This window comes from Rousettus aegyptiacus, unplaced genomic scaffold (genome assembly GCF_014176215.1).
Source record: "Rousettus aegyptiacus isolate mRouAeg1 unplaced genomic scaffold, mRouAeg1.p scaffold_m13_p_13, whole genome shotgun sequence".
In the NCBI taxonomy this organism is placed as follows: Eukaryota; Metazoa; Chordata; class Mammalia; order Chiroptera; family Pteropodidae; genus Rousettus; species Rousettus aegyptiacus.
In genome coordinates, this window is record NW_023416288.1 from 5,740,331 (window position 1) to 5,753,803 (window position 13,473).

Consider the following 13,473-nt stretch of genomic DNA (forward strand, 5'->3'; position numbering starts at 1 on the left):
CCTTTTATATTTTTTTCCCTTAACAATTTGCCTCTGCATTTCCATGTTAATTTAATTTTGATTATAATTTGATAGACATCCAAGTAACCTGCATATGAAAATTAATTCATATGGACAAAATCTTATATTTAAGAACATATTTAAGAACATATGGGCACATATGTGCCCATATTTAAGAACATATGGACACATACAAAGATGAATACCATTTAAATTTTTTCTATGGTATAAGCATGCATATTTAAATACCTAACCTGGGCAGTTCAGCATGAGAATATTATAAGATTAATACAGATTAAAAAATACCAGTGGCTGAATATGAGCTAGAAATGTATAAAATGTTAATCACGTTCCTAAGATGAAACTCTAGAATTAAATTAGAAAAGTGTCAATCTCAAGAGCCCACTGAGTCCAGCAAATAGAAAGGGCAGTCTGAAAAATGAGACAAAATATTTAAAGCTGTCTTCAAAATACTTTAATTCGATACTCTTAAATGTAGGAAAACATAATTTGCAGTTTTCCAAAAGTGAAATGACTTTTGATCTTCAAATTAAAAACACAGAAAGAAGCTCCACATACTTCCCTTAGAAAAGAAGATGTTGCAAAACAATTTTCTAAGGCACCCAGCGACTTACCTGTTTCCATTTTCCCATCTTGTGCTGCAGGCCCATCCGGAATCACACTTTTCACCTGCAGAAACTCATCAGGCTCATCTCCACCAATGATGGTAAATCCGAAACCCATATTGCTCTTTTTTAGGGTGGTGCTGAGGAATGTTCCCTTCAGCTGGGATGCATCCCGGGTGAAGAGTGGTTTTTCTACATTGGCCAATATAAGTTAAAAAAAAAAAAAAGCACGTTTAAGGCAAGTTCTTACACAGGCAAAGCCAGTCCTGAGCAGCCATCTCCGGGTAAATGTGGAGGTCTCCTATAGCAAATGCAAGCAGGGGGTGACTGCGGGAGCAAAGCTCTTAGTACTTCCTACAAACATAGAGCAGTCCCAAGCATCCAGGAAAAAGTAATAAAGTTGCTTGGTTTGGAGAGAGATTTCTTGTCAAGTCAATGTTTCTATTCACTAAAGTAGCCTCTCTAAGTGCTTAAAAGGGGTGAATCAATAGGCTGTCAGCACCTTCAGATAAAGGGGAACCCCAAATTATCCAGATGCATCTGGATACATCCCTCTTGTTCTAAGAGTCCAAGAGGTATGTGTCAATGGCTGGTTCTGCACAAAACCTTAAAATAGGACTAGCAAACTGAAACGGATGATTTCGCTCTAAAAAGAAAAAAAACTGTGGAATGTTGCCACCTAGTCACATGTCTAAATTGTTTAGAAAGAGTACCTGGATTTCTTATATTGTGAGATGCTATTAAATAACCAGATAAATTAATTTCTACTCACCCAGTAGTGTTTAGTATACTCTAAAATGTGAGCAAAAGGCAAGCCAATATTTCTAGATATAATGATGAATGTAGAGGTAACATATTTTGTAATAATTTGTTAATACATTCTAATCATATACTTAAATAATTTGAACAGAACTAGAATCCACTTGTATAGGTTTGACCACTAATTTGTTATACATATGCTTTTCCAGCTATGATCTGTAATAAACATATTCCTAATAATATATTAAATACTGTAAAAATAATAATAGTACTAGGAAACAGAATTAATATCTTTTAAATGCTGTCTCAGTCAAATATTTTCTATATATTTTTAGTTGTTAGAGTTTGGTTGATATGACTTGATATTCATAACAGTCAAACTGTACATGGTAACAGTTATTTTGTATGATGCTCCTGCTGTTGTTACATTTTAGGTGTTCCATAATGGACAAATTATAAAATAATGAGTAATACCGAAATTTTACTTTGTCTATTTATATATTACATAAATGTTTGTTAAAAATAGAGAAAGCTTCTTTAAAATAAAAATAAAAAACATACAATTTTGTTACCTATGTTTCCTTTATGAAAGTAACATTTATAATTGGAGAGAAGTTCAACATGAGACCTTTACATGCATTGTAATTGTGCTGTCGTGTATGGTGTGAAAATCAGCAGGCAAATCTAGGCCTCTCAACCGCAAAAGCCTCCATGATGAGTAAGAGCCCATGAAGATGTGAAAAGTTTGTGCAGCATCTCATTTCACTGCGTGCCTCCAAGGTGTAGTCAGGTGCAGCAAGCAGCCCGGGACATACCGACAGGCCAAGGCCTTCGGGAGTGGTTGCGCTGATAACATGACAAGTCACTCACGCTGCACGACCACGACCTCGCTGGGGCAGCGCTGGAACGGACGGATTTGGGCCTAGGTAATGTCGATGAGGAGCTGTCTACTGTCACAAAGGAGAACAAGTCTCATTCTGGTGCTTGGTCTTTTGAGGACAAACTTCTGACTCACTATGCATCTCTGCAGTTTAAAGTACCACTGTCTAAACCCATTAATCTCCACCTGGCAACATGCTGTAAATTACTGTAACGAACTGCCTGAGGCTTAAACTTCATCTGTGGTTGCTAAACACATTAGCTTAGAAAAACAGCAAATACTCAGTTAAAGCTAATAGAAAGGTTTGGGGAAAGCCAATCAATTATTTGGAATGGTCCAAGATAAAGACATGTTTGGAAGAGCAGGCAGTTTGATAGACAATATTTCCCCCTTGAAACATTGCATGTTAACAGGTACCAACCTCGGAAACCTGGGGCCTGCAGGGGCTTTGTTCCAAGTTCTGTGTGGGGCATGTTATGCTGCTGTAGCTTCCTTTTTGCTTCCAGGACAGGGTTTTCAAACTGTGTTCTTCTATTTATGTGGCTGAAAAATAAAATTTCAGATTAGGATAACAGCATGGCAAATTCATTTAAGAGAACATACATATACCTCTAAAGAGAGCAGGTGATTAAGAGACACCTTCTGTGATTACAGTCAAGTGCTTCACCAGGCACGAAGTCAGGCCTTTGCTGGGGCTGGCTGGTGTATAGTACACATGTCTGTGCCAACACCAATTTCTCAGTGGCTCTATCTTATGTTACTGTCTTTAAATTAAGTGTGATTGAGCCAGAAGAACTAGAATTAGTACTTGCTTTCTGGTCCACAGTGTTAGTTTGAGATGAGTTTGGTGTATTAAATTAAATGGACAACAAGTGAAATACCAAATGATGATGAAAAAAAGTGTCATCTAAGCTTTGCAAAGCCCCTATGAAATAAGTAGAAGGGTACGTTCAATGATATCTCTTATAGCAACCAAAGTTCATGCTTTTTAGCTTCAGACAGATTTGGATTGAAGGGCTGGGATACAGGAGGAAAGAATCCCAGGGATTTTGTGGACGTTGTAGAGTACTGTAGGACAGTTGATGCTGAGGTAAATCAAAAGTAGAGTATATACTTTCTACACAGTGAGATGATAAACTCATAGATATTAGACACAGAGTGGCTGGAAGTAACTGTGGATCAGCAAAATTAAGGGCTTACAGAATAAGAATTCTTCATAGTATCCTTACAGTATAATGAATTCTTCTATGAAATGTAGAGTTTTCTGTCCATGGAGAGGGCAGAAACCAATGATGCTGCCTAATAACGGTGCCATTTAGTCCTTTCTCTAGGATATAAATGTATCACGATAAGTCTGGCATATACATTGATTTTGGTTCTTAGTACAAACAGAAATAGGATCATGGATTGAAAGCACGAAGAAGAGAGAGGGGTTAGAAGAAGAATGAACAATAACTGAGTACTTAACTCCATGACAGCTGCTATATATAAATTTCCTAAGTTAAGCCTCATGGAAACAGTCTTGATTTCTAATTATCTCATTTCAAGGTGATGAGACTGACACGCAGGAGGCTGAATGACTCGCTCTAAATTACGTGCCCAGTTAATGAAACTGGTATTGACCGTGTCTATCTCTAAAATGCATCTCTCACCTACATACTTTCTCTATTCAATGTATAGCTTCACAATGACAAGTACGCACATATTTAATGTGCATGACACACATACGCATGCACATACAATCCTCTCACTTCATGTCTTCTAAAATTAGACATCATAAAAAAGGAGATAAAAGAATCAAAATCTCTACAACTAATTTTCTGTTAGTATAAATCAGATAATTCCTGGTGAGACAGCAAAGCATTTGTCAGAAACATAAGACAATTACAATATCTAATTACTTCCTCATGGGAGGCAGCATAGGGTAGCTGCCTGCCACACAGGCTTTAGAATCTATTAACCCTGAATTCAAAATCCAGCACCACCACTTGACTAGTTGTTTGACTTTGGGGAAGTTATTAAACCCGAACCTTAGTATCTTCATCTATAATATGGGCATAACATTCCCTTCCACCTGAGGTGGTTATGAGGATTCAATAAAATAATGAATATTGACACAGAGCTTCAAGCATAGACATGCTCAGTAACTAGTAGCAACTGTCATCATCATGGCCACCACCATCATCCTCTTATCATCACCATCACTGTGACTATTTAGAGTACATAGGAAAGGCTTCCTGGGGCGGTGGGCTAACAGCACCAGGATCTTTCTCTCATGTTGCCTTTGATATAGGCTGTGGTGCTGTTCAGGAAGGGGGTTCTTATGACAATGTTCTTTGGTAATGGAACTCACCGGTATGGGGTTCGAAGTAAATCTGTCTCAGGTAAAATTATTTTCCATTGGAAGTAAATGCTATTGTAATGCTCTTGCACATGAAGGAGTCCTCACTATCTATAGTGTGTAATAAATTATGACATGTGAACTTTCAAAGCTTCTTTGTTCCATATACTTGGACAGTGCCACTCTATTTCAGAAGGGCCAGCGTTTGAAGTCTCATCACTTTTCTCCATTTTTCTTTATATAATCTTGAAATCTTTCTGTTACCTAAAAAAATATTATTCCTGACTTTACCCTTACTTATCTTGGTAGCTTCACCTTTGGCTGCATCACCATGTGCACCCTTTGCTTTGCACCCACTTGGAGCTACTCTCAACAGCAACACCCTATCAAGCCTCTCGTCACATGAGATTCAGTGTATCAATGGTACTTGACAACCTGGTTTTGAGTTGGCATCTTAGGCAAATAAATAAACTCTCTAAGCATCGATATCCTCATCCATAAAATGGGGACATTAATATATACTTCCTGGGGTTGCTGTGAAGAGAAAGGATGTTTGCAAAACACATATACATAGGGAGGACACCATAATTGTAAGATATAGTTATTCTTTATTTCTATTATTAATAATCGCTGTTGCTGTTATCGTTATTTTCACAATGCTTTTCCCATTTTCCCATAACCTGCCAGCAACATTCCCAGCCTGCATTATGTTCCCTCAGTGGCTCTCATAAAGCCATCAATGGACTTCTGTCATCTCAGTGTATTTTCTTATACCCTGCCTTATCATTAAGAGAATCTGAAGCACTTTTAAAGAATAACAACAACAATGAAAATAAAATTCAGGTAAAGTTAGTTGATTCTAAGTGGAAGATAGATAGATAAAATTGATAACATAAGGTCCTACTTATTAACTAGAGTTATGTTGCAAATTAGCTTTGAGCTTTCAAGCTGCTAATTCAATAGGAGAGAGAAACCAGTTATATTCTTCAGAGTGTTTAAGATAAACCCAAGACAGTTCAGAAGGATATAGTATTCTTGTTACTGAGTCTTATGAGGTCATTCTTTCCAGGTCTTGGATGAAGAGGTTTCTATGATGTAGTATACAACATCATAAAAGAAATTTCACAACAATGAATTTACAGGATTATAGTAACCTTATGACACTATGTTGTAATGATTGATTTTCATTTTTAGTTTCTTCTATAGATTGTGCAGACCTGTGTGCAGGGTCCATGTGTTACCCATTCCCGTATACTAAGCATTAAGCAGAGTGAAAGACAATTTTTTGTTAAATAACTAAATGATGAGTGTGTGTTTTAGGACTTTTATTTATAAATATATGGTAGTGATTTTGAGAAAACAAGAAACATTTTGAAGTGTACCAGAGTATCAGCTTTCCTCATTTCCTATCTGTCCTATTCCTCTTTTGCTAGGTCATTGTTTATCACATGCATAACTTTATCCTTAGAAAATGCATTATAAGAACTTTCTCAGGGTACATTTACATATACTGTTGGGTTCCTCCAACTTGCCACCTGCACGTAATTATTTCCTTAGAAAAGTCAATATGTAGCCACCTGCTTTAGGAACAGAATGTTGAAAATATTCCATTCACCATCCAAGTGAGTTTCTAGAGTTCACAGAGAATGAAAATACCAATGAACTAGTCTGGCACAAATAGTGGAAGCTGGGTATGGCTTTAGTATCCTGAGCTAATTGCTACAAAACATTTACATTGTCACAAATGAAATCATTCATTTAAAACCTAAAATGCTCCAAAGCTTTAAAAGACATATCACAAAGAAATATGATTGTAGCTGAATAGGAAAGCCTTGTCTTCCTCGTGCTTCTAAAATGAATAGTTTCAAGTCCCTATAGAAAGGATCTAGGGGTTTTATAATATGAACAAAAGATGCCATTCTCTTCCTTATTGTTTAGTCTCTGTGACATAATTACTATTTCATCTAGCTTCTATACAGAAAAAGAACTTGGGATGATACTGAGTTCTTACTCTTTAATTATATCTTGTCTATTGTCATATTTTACTAATAGAATCTTTAGTTGTTAAGGGATAAGGGAATAAGAGACATATTCTGAAGTGGATATATTCTAACATCATTTTCCCTTTACAAAAAGGAAAGACTATTGATATGAAATGCTTCATGTTGGAATGGAAAAGGGCTCAGGATATTCACGGGTGAGATTCCGTCCTTGACTGTCCTACATGTGCCAGTGCTTTATAGTTCAGGATAAAGCTACGGAGCTTAAACGAAAAACAAAGAAGACTTGTACCCACCTTAAATTAACTGAGTCATAATCTCTAAATGGAGTACACATATTGGCGTATATTTTTAAAAATCTTCCAAGGTAACTCTAATGTGTAGCTAGGGTTGCAATGCCTTGAGTTAGGGGCTGAGAAAGTGTGAAACAGTAGTTGAATAAGGAATTTCTTGCTTGATAAGATTTATGTAGAAGTCCCCTTTTCTGTATGCATCCTTAGGGAGTACTAGGAAATGCTACTTTGCTCCTGAAGAGAAGGCTTGTGCCATCAGAAGTTTCAGAAAGGCACAGAGCGAAGGAAATAATTGCAGCTGATTGAATGATATGCTGCCAAAGGTAGTCCCAGGTCAGTGCCCTGTTTGGCTGCTACCACCTTCACTGTGACAAGGTGATGGAAGAAATGAAAGAAAAGTCATACTTCCTGAGCCCATCAGTACACATAGGACAGGTCTGCCATGGTCTGACCCTCACACGAACCAGAGCTCCCTCCATATTCCAACTTGTCCATCCCACCTTACTTCACCCGGGTTTTTGGAGAGGGGCACTTGTAGTGCATAGTCAAGAATGATACCTTTTATACCCACTGGCTGTTATCCCATGATCCTGACTTCAGTTAATAGTTTAAAAGTGAATCTTTGGGTCAATATAAAAGAGAGAAGAGAGAAACTTTCAAGTGGAGATTGTTTCACAAGTAAAATATTTCTAAGGTGTTCAGAGTGGCTACACTAACTCTCCAAGGTACGAAGTAGCCAGTGCTCAATAAATATTTGTTGAATAAATGCACAGAGGGAAGCAGGCATGCATGAAAGGTGATTGATCTCATTGTTCTCTAGTTTAACTTTGCCATAAAATATATATATATATTGTAGCAGTCAGAACTTTATGCGAAGCTTAGGACAAGCTTATGTGATGTAACCAATCTGCATTTGGGTAAAAACCCATGAAATGCTTCAAAACAGAATCTTTCAAGACATTCTTGTGATTGGTGACAAAGGCATTCCACTTTCGTGATGAAAGATTTAGATGTGAGGAGGCGATAACTAGCAGCTATCCTGTGTTGCAGCCGAAATACACTCGTATGGGAAATCACACCATGCTAGGGACTCCCACTAGTACATGTGGGAGTACTAGTATTTAGAGTGGGAAGATTGACTTGGGTTTTGGGGTTGCAGTTCAATATGTCATCTGTTCTATGCAAATGTGCTCTTTGGGGGGACTTCTCAAATCTATTTTACTTGAATATCCTTTTCTTTCTTTCTTTACTTCTTTTTCTTTTATTTGGAACAATATAATTTCTGAATGGAATCCAAGAGTGTGAATTTCCTGGTTGCTTGGAATCCCCTAGGTTTCCTTTGACCCCAGTTCGGATGTCCGCACTGCTGGGTAGTCAGGAAAGTCTGCATATTACCACACTGAGGCATCCTCACATCTGAACTCCTGTACTACAGCTGTATAAGCAGCCAAACACATATATTGCACCTTCCCTGTCTATGTTTTATGCATTCTAATACAAGCCTTGCGAAGTCTCCATAATGTTGGATAAATGGAATAGAAACTGCGTCATGTTTTGGAAACTTAGAGAGGATAATAACCCTTTGAGGCTCGTCTGAAGCCAACCCTTTTCGCAGAAGGTGACAGTGTATTAAGAGCTTGGTCACTACAGTCATATTGCTGGCATTCACATTCAAGCCCCACTACATCCTGGGCATGTGACCTTGGGTGCATCATTTACACTCTCTGTACTTCAGAATTTTTCTCTGTAAATTTGGGATAAAAGTAATATCCCTCTTGTAAAAGTTATCATCCATGTTAAACAAATTGAAATGAGTAAAGCACTTAACAGTGCTTGGATGAAGTGTGCAATAAATGTTATTGTAATTCATCAAATATTTGTTTATCAAATAGTCTTTGTTAGATACAGTGGTAAGAGATTCAGGAAAGGGCATGGATCAATCAGACATGTGATCTAGTAGGGGAGATAAAACAGGAACAAAAAGCACTATAAAATAAGGTTAACATTATACAATATATACTTTACAGTGCTTTGAAAAGCTGAATTTTAAAAGTTCTAAAGACTAATATTTAAAATACACTTTATTTTAAAATATTAGTTTTGCATTAATGGAAGATTGAATCTATTTTACTTGGAGTATTAAAAAAAAAACCAAGCAGAATAATCGAATCTTGCCTCTTAAAGGATTTTTTTTTCTTAATTCTACCAGTTAACTGTTAATATCCTTTCTATAAATTCCCATTTATTGTTCCTTACTGTACCTGAGGGGAATGTGGGTGAGAAGATTGAGTGATTCAAGTTACTTCCTCCTGCTCTTCCTGGACAGGAGAATGTCTAATCTGGCGATACAGTATCTAAATAGGAGGTGGAATCACAGCTGACTGAGAAGAGTATCCATATATTGGCACTGAAACTCTCACAGTTAAAGAATCTGTCCTCTACTCCCAAGGGGGCTGAGCTTCTGAAATGTGGAGATATTTTCAGATAAATGAGCTCTCTCCCCTCCCCTTCACGAATAGTAGTACTAAATTATTTAGTTAATAAGATATTAACCTGTATTATGTATGTTGTGTGTATTGTATGTATAAGAGAGATTCATCACTTAGCCATTACTGTTTACCAATTACATGGAAAACTTGATGCTTTGCCCTTAGCAGAAATGGCAATGTACACTTCCAATTAAGCCCCCAGGACCTACGAGATACATAGACTCATTTTCAAAAATTTCAGAGCCAGTAGGCATGCATTTTAAAATGTTGTTTTTTATCCATCCTTTCTCATTCCTACAAAATGTGTCTCCTAAATGTTATTGCTGGGTTCAGAAGGAGGTTATTGTAATCAAAAATATTTTTACTCTTTAGCTTCTAGATTGAGCAGAAGTAGTGAGTTAACAACTTAGAAGTAGGATAGAGCTTATCTAGAGGGACACTAAAAGATGCCACTATTTCAAAAGCTTTCTGTATTAAGAGACAAGAGAAATAAATCCTCTTCCACTGGTGTTTGCCAATACTGTCTTAATCCAAAGGCTTAAATCCCTTGTCTCATATATGAATTCATGAATCAGTGTGCTAGGCACTGGGGACACAAAGATAAATATGACACAACCCCTTCACCAAGAGGGCCCGAACACCAAGGGGGAGACACACATGTTGGGTAAACAACCACCACAGTTTGCCTAGGACTAAGGGGTTTCTGAGAGCTTGAAACTTTCAGTTTTAAAACATGGACAGTTTTGGGTAAATTTGAATCAGTTGGTGATTCTACAATTGGCCGTTGTACTGAAAGGAGGAAAAGACAACTTAGTTTGATGGTGCAGGGAAAGCCTCACAAAGAAAGTGACACTTGAGCAGATTCTAGAAAAACATATGTATTTTGACAGATAGAAAAAGGAGCATTTTAGAAAGACAGTAGTGGATACAAAAGTATTCAAGAACCTTGAAGTCTGCTTAGCCAGAGTATAGGGCTTATGAATATACATGCATATGATTACCTAGGGAGGTGGTGTGGAAGCAGGAGGAGTAGGGGAGAGGATGAAAGCTACGGGACTGGAAGGACAACCCCAAGTCATGGGGTTTTATTTTGTTTCAAAGTCTCTCTATTTCTGTCATGACCTTAGCCGGATAGACAGCTGCAGCTTTGAAAGGCTCCATCCTGGAGGATGCACCCTGTTCTTGATTATAAGGATGAGCTTCACCCCATCAACCACATTGGAAAGTTGTGGTACTCCCTAGAGCTCTCAATCATTTCAGCATCATTTACTGGCTACATCCAATGTCCTAGTTATTGTTCTTACCTGAGGCTGTAAGGGTGCTCCATAACTGTAAAGAATCACATTGCCCAAGGAACTAGACATTACAGAGTCCCGGGAGTGGTGAGAATAATCTGACCTGTGATATACTCTATGTTGAACTGAATTGCTATTTCTTAATAAGTTATTTATAAGTTTTTTAAATGTGAAGTCACAATATAGCCTAAGTCCACTGAACTCCAAAAATATGATCTAGTATTATATACCTGTGCATACTTATCACTCATATATGATGATCAGCATACATAGCTGCGGACACAGGAATACTTTGGGGTCTGACTCCAAGGAAAATCAGAAAATTACCAAGGACTCTCAGAACAGTGAAGAATCATAAATACAACATCACTGATGTTGGGGAATATCTAGGAAGGAGGGGGTTCAAGGAAAGAGTGCTAATGAGGGGAAACGGACAAGACTGGGTGTAAGACTGTGACAGATTCTGAGTCAGGAGGACATGAAGATAATTGCAATTTTATCTGATATCAAAACTATCTAAGTGTCCAAGTTCAATAATCAGAGTGAGAAGAAGATTTAAAAAAAAAGTGTTATTCTTGACTACTTACTGTGTCTTTATTACTATCGAGACTGGGAGGAAATTAAATACATAGCTATTTCTTTTACATGCTAGTATGCAGAAGGAATTAGAGAACAAAATAAAATTTAAAAATACTTTAGATGAGTCTTAAAGAGAAAAGGATTTATTGCCTGGATACCTAGAATCTGCACAGAACCTCTCAATACCTTGCTACTAATAAGTACGTGACTATGGGGCCTGAGTGTCGGCAGGTGGCTCTTATTCTAAGGAGATAAGGACCCTAGGAATAAAGTCATAGAAAAAAATAGTAGTGGAAATAGATTACAAAGGTTCAGCAAAGCCAAGAGCAAAAAAAGGTGGTGATAAATTTTTTCATTGTTGCTTTTATTAGCTTATATTAATAACAAGTATTGTTGCAGTTTTATAAAATTAACACACTATGTCTAAAATTATGCCATGACTGGAAGAGGAAAGCTTTATACAGATTAGGTGATAGTTTCACGTAACCGTAATGGGGGATGTATTTTCACATAGCTTTTTGTTCCTTTCCATAACACACATGCAAATTTTGTGAATTTAGGGCCCCACATTGGCTGAGTTTGTATTTTTCATTCTCACTTTCTAAATTAAGTAAATGAAAGGTCCAATGATGGATATTTCAGAAGAACATCTCATTTTGCAAAGTTTTAAAGTTACTTAATTGGTGTTCATATTTAAATTCTGTGTAATAGATATCACAATTTGTGGAAAGAAATAGTGCTTGAAGAATGAATGTCAGTCTTGTAAGTAAAGGAAAGAAAGGGAGAATGGTGGATGGTAAAGAAGAATGGGAACTAATATTCATCAAGCAAATACAATGTGCTAAACCCTCAGCTAAACAGGTTCCATGCTTTTAATTCATCTGCTCCTCAGAGAGGGTAAACAATTTTCTGCAGATCTCACAGTGAAATGCAGGTGTGTGAACCAAACCTAGCTCTGTGTAGTGCCAAATTCAAAAACTCTGATTTATGTGGTTCTGACACAACTATATACTTACTTTTCAAGTGATACTACTTATGTACATGCCGGCATGGGATATGTTTGGTAATCTGCAATATACTTCAGCCAGGTGATTCTCAATTTCTTTTTATCAGTATTCATTGTGAAACTAGAAACTTTCACAGCATTGTAAATTACCTGCTTATTTTCTGAAGACAAAAATATGTAAATGTAACATATTATTTTGATTATTAAATGACTGTTTTTAAAGAACTCAATGGTTATACACATAGAAATGGGGATTTAATATGTTTCACAAGGAAACCTATGTGTGTGGGTATATTTTGCATATTGTAAAAAGTGAGAAATGAAACAGTAATGAGAGTATGAATGAAGAGCCAGACCTGGCTTTGGGTAACATAGGTTTCAAGCTGGAAGGGTCTCCTCTAACGGTTGCATTTCAGCTTCCCTTAGGGCCTGTCCTAACTCAAAATTTCCTGCATTCTACCCTTGCCAACTCTGGAAGCCGAACATGGGTCATGTCTCTGGCAATTGTGATAATTACAGTAAGATGATTCTGCACTAATATTTATGAATAAGTTTAAAGTTGTACATGAGTGAGAATGGCAGCAATCTATAACACAACTATGTGTGTCTTGTCTCAAACTTTGAAAAGGGCATGCTGAGGGCCAGCGATGCAATAAGAAATGAAAACATGGTACTGCTCAGCAAAAAGCCCTTATATGGTAACACGGTGGAACCTCAAGCGCTAGTGGGAACTCCACCACTGGCACTCACATAAAAGTCACCTGTTAGTGGTGGATTAGGCCATGAGGAACAGTAGAGGTGAGGGAAGCCAGCTGTACTCTCTGCATCCTCAATCTTGAGCTTCACCAAAGTAAAAACCATTTACAGTGAGTCTGAGTTGTCATTCTCTCCCATTTTTGGGACCAAACCAGCACTGGGATTTAGCCCACATTTGAAGATTAAATCTACTACTTACTGCCTACATGAAAGTCCCTTAATATCTCTTAACTACTATTGCCTCGTCTATAAGTATCCTACACACCTAATAGGACTGTTTGGAAGAGCACACAGATAAAATACATGAAAGTGTTTAAAATAAAGCATTATATAAATTTAAATTGATTTTAACATTAATTTTATATTTAGAAGCTGAGAGTCAAGTGTAACTTGAATATGGACAGCGTTAATTCTCTTAATTCCCGTCCTAAACTGCAATTCCATTTTTA

At 37.1% G+C, this 13,473-nt stretch overlaps 1 protein-coding gene across 7 annotated transcripts in view; it reads right to left on the minus strand.

The window, feature by feature from the left end:
• The window catches only part of MAGI2 (membrane associated guanylate kinase, WW and PDZ domain containing 2), a 1,221,159-nt gene that overhangs the window by 266,027 nt on the left and 941,659 nt on the right, over positions 1–13,473 (minus strand). For all 7 annotated transcript variants that reach the window (XM_036231069.1, XM_036231070.1, XM_036231071.1 and 4 more), the window contains 2 exons: positions 2,687–2,808; positions 636–818 (listed from right to left, as the gene is read on the minus strand). In XM_036231069.1, the coding sequence (XP_036086962.1) occupies positions 636–818; positions 2,687–2,808 (305 nt within the window). The remainder of the gene's footprint in view (positions 1–635; positions 819–2,686; positions 2,809–13,473) is intronic.